A 14250-nucleotide genomic window follows, 5' to 3' on the forward strand; every position below is an offset into this window, starting at 1 on the left:
TTTTGGGATGCAGTGAGATGCAATGACGAACAAAGGATGCAGTGACAGGATGCAATTGTGTCATGAAAAATAAATGAATAAAGCTCCCCTACATTCTCCTTTGTTCTCCGCTTCAAATCATGCCATCTTCTTTTGCAGTCTGAAGGTGCGTTTGGAAACACCAACAGCACTGACAGACTGGGATATTAAATCCCAAATATGGTTTCTCTCAGTCCCGGTTAAATTTCTTGCCTGAAGTTTTGAGGAATGCCTCTGCACCTTGTCCATCAGGACTTGCAGCTCGCGGTCTAAAAAAATCATTTTTCTCTAAGGCAACATTTATACTTTGCCACATTGATAATTGCAATCAGACGCAAAACAGGTGCAAATTGCACTCGGTTGCAACAGGTTGTGGGCGTGTTTGCGCTGGCATATCATTAGCGCAATATCTTTTGTGAATCGGTCCTTGAGACGGAGCAAATAGCGGGTGCAAATGATACGCAATTCATGGTGCTATTAGCGGCCGCAATCCATTCTTTGTGAATTCGCCCCTCAATCTTTAAATGTGACCATTTTCATTTTCAACACTAATAAATAATAATAATAATAATACATATTCATGTATAATTGTGTTGAATCCTGTTAAGTGTAAGGGCTTTCCATACACAACAGGTGTAGTATTGATCAGTTATACAATAAATATGTAATCAAACAATCTGCATCATCTCCGTCAAATTGGGGCCGGACAGCACTGACTGGCTGATATGAGTCATTTTTAATAAAGGGCTAATATCAACCTCATATATCAGTGTAAACCTAGATTCCATGTCACACTATTTTTAGTGGTGGTTTTGAATAGTTTCAGTCAGCCACATCACTCAACTGTGAACTCAAGTCAATGCTGCTGCCAAAGAAAGACAAGTGTTGTTCAGTAGTCATGGTTACACTATCATGTGAAATGTTGGGCCCAGGCAAGACTTCATTTCTAACATTTGAAGAACAGCAAACTTAAGATATTGCAAAATATAATATCACTATCAAACAATCTCATCTTAGCAATCAAGCAATATTTTTGACTGAGGTAGGCTCACAGGTTAGCCAGTACCATCTTAATGGTCAAGTCATTATTCAGAGCAAAATACATAAATCATGAGTTTAAATGGACCCTTTGACAAGAATTTCTGAACTTACAACAGATGCTACAAATGTTCCCACGGCTCGTGAGTCCTGTCTCTCTTTTTATTTTTCTGTTCTCTTTGGTTCTGCTCTCTCCTCACAACATCTACTGCAGGGAGAACGAGAGGCTTTTCAGAGTGTACCAACACTGACAAATACTAAGCATCACTTTTCTTTGGATTAAAATCATCCTCCATTACCACAATTTAACAAACAGTATAGACACAAGGGCCACTCATTCACTCACTCAATCACTCACACTCACTCACTCCCATCCACGCTGAATAAGGTTATTATCAGCTATGGAAATCCATTCATCAAGTCTATTCATAGCTGACAGCCCAGGAGGTTATGAGAGGAGTCTCACTGATGCAGCCTAAGGTACCAGTTTCATCTCCTCTGATCTAATTACACTCCTGTAGTTTTCATAAAGGTAATTCCACCAAATGTCATTTCACAACGACTGCTTTCACCACATTGGTGATTTAGCTGAAATGAGATAAAGCACGCAAGCTAGCTAGTTAAAATAGGATCTCTTTATTGAATCCGTACACAGTAATGTTTGTGAATCATGTTCTATGGCTAAAGAGCTAAGGCTTTTTTCCATTTTCCACACTGCATTTGGCGAGCTGTGGTAACAACCAACACAACCACGATCACATGTTGAGCCGAGCTCAGGTCCGTTAACACCGCTGGCCTCTAAACACTCGACACAGTCCTACAATTGTCACATATAGGAATGACAGATGTGCCATTGGAATAACTGTGATTCTTTTTCTAAGAGAAACACATCACCACTTGTTAGCTACATTATCATGTATATCACCACACTAATGTTAGATGAGGATGTCACACTGTCATACGATCTGCTAGACGAAACATTGTCAGGAGAAAGGTCTAGTTGAGATCTTGGGCTACTCCACTGCTGACAGTGGGATATTTACAATTATCTGTAACAAGTCTGTAACAGTGAATCTCAAATGGGCAGAGGCAAAAAGAGAGCCTCAACGTCCTGGGAGGTCAGAGAGCATATTATTTTGGCTTGGAATTGCATGAGAAGTCCTAAGGCATACTGAGAGACAGAGTGAGAGGTTCGGTCCTTCTGGCGTCCCGCCCGCATCACAACGGCCGCACTTGGATGACGTTGACCGCCGAGGCGCCGCCGGCCCTGGAGGTCACGTCCAGGTGGTGGAAGTCGTCGCTGGTGATAATGAAGACGATGGAGGAGGAGCTGAAGGTCACCCTCTTTTTGGGTCGGTCCCTGCTGCCGCATCTGCCGGACACCACGATGGGACGGATGGGGCGCTCGACGGGCGCTAGGGGGCGCTCTTTGATGCTGCGCTGCAGCAAGGAGAGTCGCGAGCAGAGCAGCTGCAGCAAACAGCGGCGGAACTGTCGGAGGGCGAGTGGGAGGAGAAGCAGGGAAAAGGAGAGAGAAGACTAGTATTTAACACAGGGATGAAATAGCACACTTGCCTCTCTCTTTTGTCAGAGTCAAACACACAAGATATCAGACTCTCAGGATGCCAGCATGCTAAACCTAAGCAACAATTCCACTCCTACACACAATACATACATATTAAGACTTGGCTAAGTATAGCGCACCTGCATAAACACCCATAAATAGGAAAATACAGAAGAACTGTTAGGAATACAGACACACACAGGTTTCACTCACTCTTTGAAATGTAGCTGCGTTCTCATATATTTTTGCACATTTGTACCTCCGCAAAAAAGCACTCAAGGTAATTGAATCACTTAAAGCTGCACTAGGCAAGATTTTTATGGAAAAATACACCCGTCTTTACAGCCTAAATGACAAAGTGGGGCAGCACCAGGGAAGAGCGTCCCATCTCCCCTAATTGAGATGCTGTAGATTCACTGTGTTTGCTCAGATTACTTCCTGGTGTCAGTTGTGGTCAGTGGTGGGAAATATACTGAGTGGACAAGAAGTACACAGGGAGAAGGAAGAATCAAAACTCAGGAGTGAAATGCAAAACTTGGCTGAACCTCCTCACCACCAGCCACTAAGAAGAAGCCATTTGGGGCCACCAACATGCAAAAGTCTCTAGTGCAGCTTTAAATTCCATTTAAGTCACCGCTTATCTCACCTTCCTGCTCATGAAGATATAGATGAGGGGGTTGTAGGCCGTGCTGGACTTGGCAAAGAAAGAGGGGATGATGGCCGCCGTGGGAGACACCATGCTCTTCCTGCCAAAGGCCTCCATCATGGACACCACGGCGTACGGCGTCCAACACACCAGGAAGCAGGTGATCATCAGGAGGAACATCACCGCCACCTTCTTCTCGTACCGCAGGATCTTAATGATCTGTACCGTCTGAAGGTCCTGGATGGAGCGCAGCTACGAAGAATGCAGACAGGAGGGAGAAAGGAGTCGGATCCTGTTATGGGGTGGTGGTCAAATGGTTAGAGCAGCTGTCTTGTGACCAGAGGGTTGCTGAATTGAATCAAAGTAATCAACGGAAAATCAATATGGAAAATTGAATGGGTAATGCTGTACCCTCCCTGATATTCACTGGCCAGCAGTAGAAGACTGGGGTAGGTGTGAATGTGTGGAACTGTATGAATGTGATGCAGGCATACTGAACAAAAGGTTAAATAAAAGTTGTTGTTTTTTGACTCCTGAAACTGACTCCTTAATCTCTAGCTAGATGTTTGTAGTCTGCTTGGTTCTATTACTTAAGATTTTAATTGGATTGTCCACAACAAGCAGATAGCATCAGATAGGGCCATCAGTTAGGAATGATTAAAGTGAGCAAGAATGGAAATGCCACACTTTATACATTCTACTATGGGATAAGCTCCAGGGGGTCGACTGCGCACTAGAAACAAAGCCTGGGCTAAGATGAGAACTACTGTGCTGGGGCACTGATCAATATCCGCTCAACAACCAAGGGCGCGTTCACACCAAGCATGTTTGTGTGACGTGGCGGTAAGGAAAGGAGAAGCAGACAACGCCACCTTGGGAATTTCACCCAAGGAAAGATCACAGATATGAGACTAAATACCCAAAGTAGTATACATAGGTTCATCCACTAAGGAAGACAGAGACGTGTTTCCAAATAAAAAATGTAATATATTAAGATTCAAAAGGGAGACTGGAAGGAGCTGGGGAAGAAAGGGGTTATGAAATGAATGAAATAAGACTGCCATAAACTATTATGTCAGCAGTAGAAAAAATAGACAGTTTATTCAATGACAATACAATATCTTATTTTAATCAAACTACTTCCAGTCTCTGGATAAAACTAGGACAATTATTAAAACTACAGTAAGATAGTAGAGCACTAGAGTGGGTGAGGGCCGCTGAAGCAGGGGTAGACTAGGAGGGCGAAAGCCCAGGGGGTGCAATACTCACTCGTGTAACCACAGCAAAACCAAGCTAAACCACAGCAAAACCAAGCTACAAGGTGCTCAGTGCCTGTACTCAGCATGCAGTGAAGGGACCGGACTAGCCCCCACCAGGGCGGCACTCAGCTCCACTGTAGAATCCCACTAAAATCTCCTAAAACACATGTCCCAGGGGGAAATATTACACCAGTTGGTTCACAGACAGTTACAAGTCGTACAATGGTAAGCAGCACTGTGATCACACTCTAAAACTAACAATAGAACTCAGGCAAAACAGCAGCGGTGGCAGGGACCAAGTTTAACTTTCACGGGCCGATTACAATCAGAGTCGTACCTCACTGAATGACCGTCTGCTACTACCTAAAGTAGACATGGGGAATGGCCACCATCAGGAAAGCTAAGAGTCTCAAGGTGAGAAATGAAACACAGACCACAGCAGGGGGGAAACACTGGCTCCGCAGGCAGAGAAGGAGCGCCCGCAGCTACCAAACTAGCTCCTATTTATACTATCTGCACTGATTGAAAGATTGCTAGTGGGAGGAGTTGTCACTACCATATATGGGATCCTACTACCATATATGGATCCCACTAGGGATGCAGTGGAATCCAGTCAGGAACAGTGCTGCCTGCTACATTTGGAATTGTTTATTTCAACTCTGGAGCGTTTACTCCAGTTAGTAAGACTTAGTTCGGCTCATTTGGGCAGGTGAGAATAACACCATTCGAACTCGGGGCAGACAAAATAAATGAACCAAGGTGCCTGAAAATGCAGGTCTGTCCTCTTTCGGTTCATAATCTGAACTAACTACAGGAAACAACTCCAAAACGCAAGGTTTTATGGGTATAAGGAGACATATGTTGACAGCTGATTGCCAGCAGTTACTCATGCTTGGAAAGTCTAGCATAACAAAGTGAATCAAGGGCAAACCACAGTCTGGACTGATGCTCATATTCAGCTATTTCTTCATGTGTTCTTAACTGGTTTGAACACCAGAGAAGAGAAAAAAAAGAGTACAGAGTCCATCATGCTGAGCTGAAGTTACAGATACTGGAATTAGATTTGTTTTAATTCCTCCTAAAATCTCTAACCTGGCAGGATGACAGGTCATCAAAACTCTGTCCAATAAATGAGCTACTTGTGAGTCCATGTGACTTTTGTTTACAAGCCCTGGTTCACTTCTAATTGGGAAGTGTGAACCTGAATGAGTCATATACAAAAGTGCAATGAAAATCAATAGCTTTGTAATTTGCAAACAGTCTTTCTAATCGCAATGGAAAGCTCATCTCAGAATATAGCATAACCTCCACAGCCTCAGTGGTAGTTGATAATGCAATCAGCTCATTAAAACCGTACCTCATTTATTGACTTCTCAAGGGCACTTGACACTGTAGATTACACCCTCACGCTAAATAGACTCGCACTAAAAGGACGAGATGAGAATGCATGTGGCCGGTTTCAAGACTCCCTCAGAGACAGCAGACAGTCAACAGGAGCGGATAGAATCACACCAGGCTTCCATCCAACATCCGCTTTTATTCACATTATACATTAATCATGAAGCCGATAGCCCAATACAGCATCCCAAGATCTATTTCTATGTTGTTATCCAGGCATTCATGAGTCTGCAGTCCTTTTCCTTGCTTCGTTAAAGCTTCCCAATTGTTTTAGAAAATACTCTGTAGGATTCAGAGTGTGAATACTTCCCTTTGAAGCTTTTTCTGGGCCTAGTAGTCTCCCAAAGTGCCGCTCTATGTGATGAGTCATGCCAAGCGTCTGAGGTGTTGAGGGGTTTACATGCAGGCTGGGTGTGGTGTGCCGCGGAACCGGAGACCGGGGCCGCGGAGAACTAATGGCTCACACTTCCTAAAATGCTGTAAATACTTAAGCAAGTAAAGCGATAGCAGCTGTGCCATCGATAGACATCTGGGTCAGCGGATTAGAAATGCGTAGTGTTTGTCCCATTTACACATTTGCTTACACATTATCCTGTTCAAACACTCCGGTGGTCGTCTGCTCAGGGGCAGAAGCAGAGGGATGGGGTACAGAGACTCCTGTAGCTCCCCAAGTTCAATTATGCACACAGACACTTTTTCTCCCATGCTATCACAATGGATTATCAACGTGAAATCTGAGTAAACTGTATCAGCCTCACAGCCTGAGCAGCAGCGCTTTATTACCAGGCTGACTTGTAAAACTGATGACATCGGTGACACCTAGATGCATTTTGAGGCTGCGAAGGCACAGTCTATAACCAGCGCTGAATTTATTACTGAGGAGGACAATGAGCTTCCAAATGATTTCCACTACTGAGGACGAGTCCTGCAGGTACAGAAGCATATTAGCATACAGCCAGCGAAAGAATGAGAGAGAAGAAAGATTAAGAGTGAACTTGGACTTGGCTGGTAAAGGTCAAAGAGTTTCTTTTCATAAAAAAGAAAAGCCAGAACAAAAGTAATAGGAGTGAGACATGAGGAGTTTTAGCTTTGGCATGCATCTAATACTTAAGAAACTTTTTTTTAATCTGTAATGATTAGCAGCTCCAGTGGAGCAAGTGGGTGTTAATTTCATTCATACATTCATTCATTTTCTTTTAGGGATGGGATGATATATATATCGAAATTCAATATATCACAATACAAAAATGTGACAATACGTATCCTGGGGCAGAAAAATGAATTGTGATATTAGCTCCATGTTACTCTGCTGTAGTAAGCACAAATGAGATGGTTTGACCATCACAGTCTCACAAGCTCTCCATCCAAATTATTTTATTTGTACTTTGTAAAGATATTTTTTAGTTGTTGTTTACATTCTAGAAAGCCAACGCCATTGATAGAAAGATTTGTGTCTCAGAAATAAACAGAATTCTGCACAGTCGGACTTTGTTGTCGAATTTTTATTACATTGCATTGTGGTTGTATCGAATCGTGAACCCCATATTGTGTATCGAATTGTATCATGAGGTAAGAATATCATCCCATCCCTATTTTCTTTACCCTCTTATTCCTATTCACGGTCGTGGGGGACTGGAGCCTATCCCAGCATGCATTGGGCAGAAGGTTGGACAGATTGCCAGTCCATCACAGGGCTAACAGGAGGTTTATTGCCTTGCTCAAAGGCCGCCTTGGCAGCATTTGAGGGAGGGGAGACCGTTACTAATTCACTTTTCCTGCCCAGACTCTAATCAGCAACCCTCCATTCACAAGCCTGCGTAATTCATTCAGATCATCAGTCTAACTCATTCATAATACATTAGATATGTTAACAGAGGGAAGAAAAAAGACACAGAACAAGCCCGCCCCTTCTTACCATCCGCACTGTGTAGAGGATGTTCCCGTAGCAGTAGATCATGATGCCCACGGGCACGAAGAAGCAGGCCAGGAGGAAGAAGAGGATGAAGGAGGCGTCGTTGGGGTCTTTGGACGCCCAGTCCAGGGAGCAGCCCAGCCGGTGGATCTCCAGGGTGTAGCGGTTCCAGCCCAGCAGGGGAGCCCCCGTCCAGGCCAGCGAGTACAGCCAGATGTGGGCGATGGCCCGCCAGGTCCAGGTGAAGTCCACCACCCGGGCGTGGACCACCCGGATGTAGCGCTCATAGGCCAGGGCCGACAGAGTCATGATGGAAACGATGCCTGGCGGGAGGGGGGTCAGAGAGAGAGACAGTTGCGCTGAGTAATGCAGAGCGCTCGATACAGAATCTGGGTCAGTGGCTACTCAGCATCTGTCTGGACCGAAAGAGTTTCACCGCACTCTTTGTACACAAACAAAAAGTAGGAACACAACACACTGTGACCCTCAAACTCCAGCATTTTGTTTGCAGACCGCTCAGAATGAGGAATTCTTGAAGTCTCACAAAAAGGAGACTACTCACTCCCACACAGATCACCAAGACCTACATCTGTCACTGAACATTCCACACCGAGTGCAATGTTTTGGCTCATATTGTAGTATTTACTGTATACTTTAATACTTGTAGCTGTCCAACTGTCCATATAGCACTGTATGTATGGTCCTGTCCAAAAATCAAAATCATGCATTGGGCAGCTGGATGAAATTGGGGGTTAACACTTGAAAAGGTCATGGTCATGCAATGGACATTTTTAGCTGCAGTACTGTACAGTGAGTGACAAGGGAGGGGCAAGGTATCACTGTAGATGAAATCTCCATGTTCTGCTCATCTGAGTGGGAGCCAATAGGCAGCAGCTGGACGTCATTTCTGTCCAATGTCATTTCAATGATGGAAGAAGGTATTCTGATGTTTGGGGGTGAAATATATAAAGGATGTGTAAATTCACTAACTTGGTGTATTTAAGAGTTGTGTTATTAAGAGTTGAAAGAACATAATATATTTTCCAACACATTAAGATGCTAGAGGAACAGGGAAATCGTCCATGGCAACAGCCCATCCTTATGTGTACATAGGCAAAGTGGCCACGGCTTGAGGGTTTAAGCTAATGAGCTCATTATCACACATCCATGCTTATGAGCGATAATTCCTACAGGCTTAATGAGGAGCGACATGGGGAATGACCCTTGGTATTCATTTAGACTCCGCTGCTAAAATAATCACATTGGTAATAAGTGGGTGATAATGTTATAGTCAGATGGAAGTTGTCTGTTACTACAAGCTAAAGTTTCATCCTCCCTATTGCTGGAAACAGGCCAGCACAAGGTAAAGTATTCCTTGTGCCAGTCTGTGCGTAAAGCGGCGCCCGGCGCAATACGCACACCGATTAGCAGAAATAACTATTAGTCTGAGTAAGGATCAATAGTAAAAACGAAGGTCTTCAATGTCGTACACAGATGAGCTGTGTAGGTTTGTACCACAGCACTTTCTGGAGGAGGAATAGATTAATTGTTGATAAACTGTTTTTGATCCATCCTGTATCTTTTAACCATGCACAATATAAGGAGGAAAATTTATTTCACTATTCCGAAAATGGCAACTATGTTTTACATGCATTTACGGGTATTTACATGCATGGTACAGAAATGAATCTGACATGCAGTTTATTTTAATGTGGCTTTCCCCGGATAATCCAGCAGTATGAGCTTATCCTACTGTCTCTGTCTACATAAATATATTTTCAATTCATAAATATATTTCCTTATATTTTGAAATATATGTCAGACGCTGGTTTATTATAGGGGACGGACAATTAATCAAACAGTGCAAGTATATTCGTTCATAAATTCAGTTTAAATTATTGACGTGCAGCTGTCAAGATAAAAGTTGATGTGCCAGTATAAACAAATCAAACGAAATAAATAAATAAAAACATAAATAAAACTTGATTCATCATTTTATTCCTCTTACCAAATAAACTGTTGCTGAATCCGTCCCAGATGCATGTCGCCTGGCTCCAAATCCAGCCGCCTTTGACGCACGAAGCAAACGTAAAGTTTATTCCAATGAGAGACACCAGCAAGTCACTTATGCTGATGTTGACCAGCAGCAGATTGGTGGGCGTCCGGAGCCTCTTGAATTTATAGTACAGTATGATGACAATAACATTGTTGCAAAACCCGAATACTCCAATAGTCCCGATGGTGAAAGCGAGAAGTTTGTAGGTGCCAACAGCGAAAATATATTGTTCTACACTTCTCTCGGCTCTGGTCTCGTTGGCAGGATTCATTGCGTGGGTAAGAACTTGGTTTCCAACATTGTGCTGTGCGCAGTGACCGCGTCTTGGAGAGGACACGCTGTGTGGGCTTCACGCCGCTCCTCCACTCACTCCTCGCGCCCGTAATTCAAATAAACCTGCTGCGACTGATGTTTGCTGAAAGTGGGTCAATGTAACAGAGTCAAGTCAGCCAGAATAGAGAGATATGACTTCCGGCTACACTTTCGAACTAAAACCCTCATTGACCCACATGCGTTGCGACCAGAGCATGGCGTTATCTGGGTATGGCAAGGTATAGTGCTCCCTATATATTAGCCTTTAAATCCAAATTTGATCTTGTAGTGAGCAAATATCAAGCAAAAATTGACATAAATTTGTGTGGCAGCTCCACAGAAATTCAGTCGATATAGGTTGAATTGTGTAAGTTTTGGTGGTAAATAAATGATATAATATGCAGGGACTTTGCCATGCCCTACCGTTTAATGAGCTGACGCCCCTGGTAATACATAGTAAGTAGCATACCAAAGTGGGAAAAAAGAAACATTTAATTAATCAGTAGTCAATGTAAACACATTTTTAAATCTGAAATGTCCTGTCCTTGTTCAAGAAGGACAAGGACAACAAGGACATTTAGCATATATTCAGAGCCACATAGCCCTATGCAGAGTTTCTCTGCATAGGGCCGTCCCCTATAATAATTAACAATTTCTCAATTGTTAATCTATTAATTCCACTGATATTTTATCCTATGATTTTTCTGTACACCCCAATTCTTTCCTCCGTCACGAACAAATTCTACGCCTTTATTTTGAAGCCCAAATCGCGTATTTCCGGTCTGTTATCGGCTATCTGTGGCTTGCTTGACGCAGCTGTCAATAATCTTGTAAATAGGAGCGAGATCTGTTGTCATGGAATAATTGACAAACTTGTTCCCATACTGCAAAAAATACATTTCACACACACTTCACACAACATGTTTAGAGATAAATTTAAAAATGTTTTTGTAAATACAGATTACATTCATCCAAAAGTTATTTTGCACACAGGAGATACATTTTCTTCCTATTAAAATACAACAACATGACATCATATATTTGCAAAAATAACCAAAACACATTTTGGCCCCTCAAAATGTATTTCCAGTCAGTGTCATCTACATGTACAGATACTTTACATATCTCAAAACATATTCTGAGGAGTATGTATTTTTTGCAGCATGGGTTCATTGCACAGTATGAAGTGTTAGACCAACAGATTTACCTCAATGAGAATATTATTAATTCAGTAAAAAGAAAAACACTGATTTCAGGACATGATGATACACAGCCAGTTTTTTTTTTTCATTTTACAAGATTCTTGAACTTAATATTATCATCACTGAAGTCAAATTTCTTTGTCTCCACTATACATTTTCAGTGATTCACATATACAACACACGTGAATGAAAAGCAATGGACCCTACATTTCTTGGATGTTAACAACTGCAAGAGCATATAGGCTCCAGCTTTCAAAACAGACTGTGGCTTGGGCTCAGCCTCTAGAAATTAGACCTACCTTCCTTACTACCCTATAAATCATGTTATATGGTAGAAAATGCATGTAAACTCCCCCATTCTCCCCCCTGGTGTCCATAAAACACCTGTCTTTCACACAAGCAAACAATTATATTGTGAACAATGCGTACATTAGCGCGCCGTCCTTGCCGGTGAAAGCCCTGAGCTGTGATATGACTAACATCTTGCCCCTTTCATATCCAGATGCTTTTTTTTTCCCCCTGCAGGCCCGCATGGCAACATATAGCAGATGCTCAGACCACAGCTGCTGGGTGAAGCCTATAGCCGAGATTTAATTATGATCCTGTCTATACGTGAAACTGGGAATTCATTACAGAAAGGAAGAGGGGAGCATGATGGGAAGGAGAGGAGAGCCAATAAATAACAGGATGGGAGGCGCCAAAATGGGAAAAGCGGATTTCCAGTGTCCCCTAGACAAAAATTTGAACATTTGATGCACACTTTTACCCAAAGTGCCTTACAGTGTCATGAGTTTGTACATTTTTAGCATGGACGGCCCCAGTGGGAATGAAACCCTAACCCTGGCAGAGGTAGCGCCAGTTCTCTACTTAGCAGACTCACAGCCTCAGCATCACTACTGTTACATCCTCAACACACAAACAATTCTCCTGATTGTGTTGTGTTGTGTTGTGTCTGAGCAGGGTGCCATCGCTGACATTTTGAGCAGCGCTTCCCAACAACACAATTGCCCCTCCAGTTCGGTCCGGAGGGAAATGTCACTGTGGTGGAACGCTTGATTCTTGGGAGTGACGATGTTTTGCATCTGACCTCGTTTCCCGCTGCCTGCAGGTGGATTCAAAATAGCAGATCTCTCTCGAATAACACAATAGACGAGGCGGCGTCGACTCTGTGTTTTGGTTCTCCTTTGAGTCCAAACCACTCATTCATGAATTGGTCATTCATAGTTCAAAGGTACATGTCATTCTTGCTGTAGAAGAAGTTTTCCTTTCTTTTTTCATAGATACACAGGCAGTAAAGACATTCGTCACGCTGTGTTAATGTTGTGCCCGGTTTTATTCCAGGGGCATTGTAAGCCCTTAAGGTCAATGGCTCCGTTTCCTGGAGGATGTGGTCGCACATCATGTTGATTTCGCATGATCGATATTGACCTCTCGGTGTAAAGATTGCTGTAGCAGAACACAATGTAATCATGCAGCTAAGTAGGAAAACGGAACCATCAAAAAAAGCAAAATCCCATTAATAAATAGGTCAACACCATTCACATGTCCTCACAAGCAGATTCCAATATACAGTCTTGTCATAAATAGAAAAAAATGAAGAGAATTGACAATAGATCCTTCAAATCTAGGTCTATTGAGTCCCTCTTCGCCTGTCTATCTTCCTATAGTCTAACACTACAGTCTTTGCAGTTGACAGTAATAATTACTGAAGGAAGGATGGCCTTGGATCTTGTGTTTCTCCTCATGCTGTACATCCCTGGTCTCGGTGTCTAGAACTAGGTCAAACTTCCAATCAAAGCATTTCTCACACTCCCTCCATCCGTCCATCTCACTCTCCCGCTCTCTGTCCTCCCCCTTTATTTGTCTGTCTCTCCCTCATTTTAATAAGAGGTGCAGTCCATGAACATGATACATTCTGCTCAACGGAGTCTTATTAAGGCTCATCTCGGAGCGCACAAGCCTCTCTCTCTCTCCGTCTCTCTCTCTCTCACTCTCTTCAGAACAGCACATCTGCTTCCATATTAGTACACACCAGCATGCACTGCTGCTGCTCTCCTGAGATGTAATTACTGTAACATTTTCACTTAATGTACTGTGAATCGTCTCCGTAATGAGATTGCCCGTTTTGAGGTGGCTTTTCCCAGCCACAAACGATGTCACTTTGGATATGACAAGCTTCTGTGCAATTGTTTGAGCAAGTCCTACCAGCACTCAGACGTCTGCAGTACACACACAGTCCATTGGCTTTTCCACTGTGCTGATAGATTTCGGTCATGCTGCAATGGTTCACTGAGTAAATAGTCTCCTGGCTCTTCTGAACGAGCTGGCGTGGAGCGCCAGTGGAGAGTAAAGAGGTGATGTGCAGACTTTATCCCAGTTGATTCACCCATTAGACCAGTTCTAATGCACGACCACACCGCCGCAGTGACCTGCCAATGGCACGTACAGGACAAAATGAAGGCGCTGATTGGTTGACATTGTCAGCTTTTGATTCCTCACTCTGATAAAGTTTTTTTCTTTCATGGAATTTAAAAAGCCCAATCCTCGGATGTAGAAAGCATTAGAAAGCCGGAACATGGAAGTGAATCACTTCTACACACTCAAAGAGATCAGTGGAGCTTTTTGATACGCAGACTAGCACGGTGGGTTTTGAATGTTTTGACAACCAGGGCTTTACACCACCTGCATTTGAGGTACTGAGAGATGAGAACGTTGCTAAAAGCTCGCATATAACCAAGCAAGGCAAGGCTTGTACATGGTGATAGGCCTTATGTGCTGCTCCAAAAGTCCTTGACAGATTAGGACCTGACCGATTTCTCCTCCGGACCAGTCTGCCACCATCTGC

The 14250-nt window shown here is 43.2% G+C and overlaps 1 protein-coding gene across 1 annotated transcript; it reads right to left on the reverse strand.

The window, feature by feature from the left end:
* Positions 1-1721: 1721 nt before the first annotated feature.
* On the reverse strand, positions 1722-10177 carry opn3 (opsin 3). Its single transcript, XM_071897068.2, has 4 exons — positions 9844-10177; positions 7839-8158; positions 3267-3518; positions 1722-2547 (listed from the first exon to the last, which is right to left on the reverse strand). The coding sequence occupies exons 1-4, from the start codon at positions 10160-10162 to the stop codon at positions 2275-2277; spliced, it is 1164 nt and encodes a 387-aa protein (XP_071753169.2). The 5' UTR covers positions 10163-10177; the 3' UTR covers positions 1722-2274.
* Between the last annotated feature and the right edge of the window lie 4073 nt (positions 10178-14250).

The sequence above is a fragment of the Centroberyx gerrardi genome, chromosome 15 (genome assembly GCF_048128805.1).
Source record: "Centroberyx gerrardi isolate f3 chromosome 15, fCenGer3.hap1.cur.20231027, whole genome shotgun sequence".
NCBI classification, from domain to species: Eukaryota; Metazoa; Chordata; class Actinopteri; order Beryciformes; family Berycidae; genus Centroberyx; species Centroberyx gerrardi.

Bases quoted from the DNA above. Each gene is read 5' to 3' on its own strand.
- opn3 (XM_071897068.2), bottom strand. From the start codon at position 10,162: ATGAATCCTGCCAACGAGACCAGAGCCGAGAGAAGTGTAGAACAATAT. The intron at 8,159-9,843 runs GTAAGAGGAATA...CCCTCCCGCCAG, and splicing joins ATTCAGCAACAGTTTATTTG to GCATCGTTTCCATCATGACT. The intron at 2,548-3,266 runs GTGAGATAAGCG...GCCCTCCGACAG, and splicing joins ATATCTTCATGAGCAGGAAG to TTCCGCCGCTGTTTGCTGCA.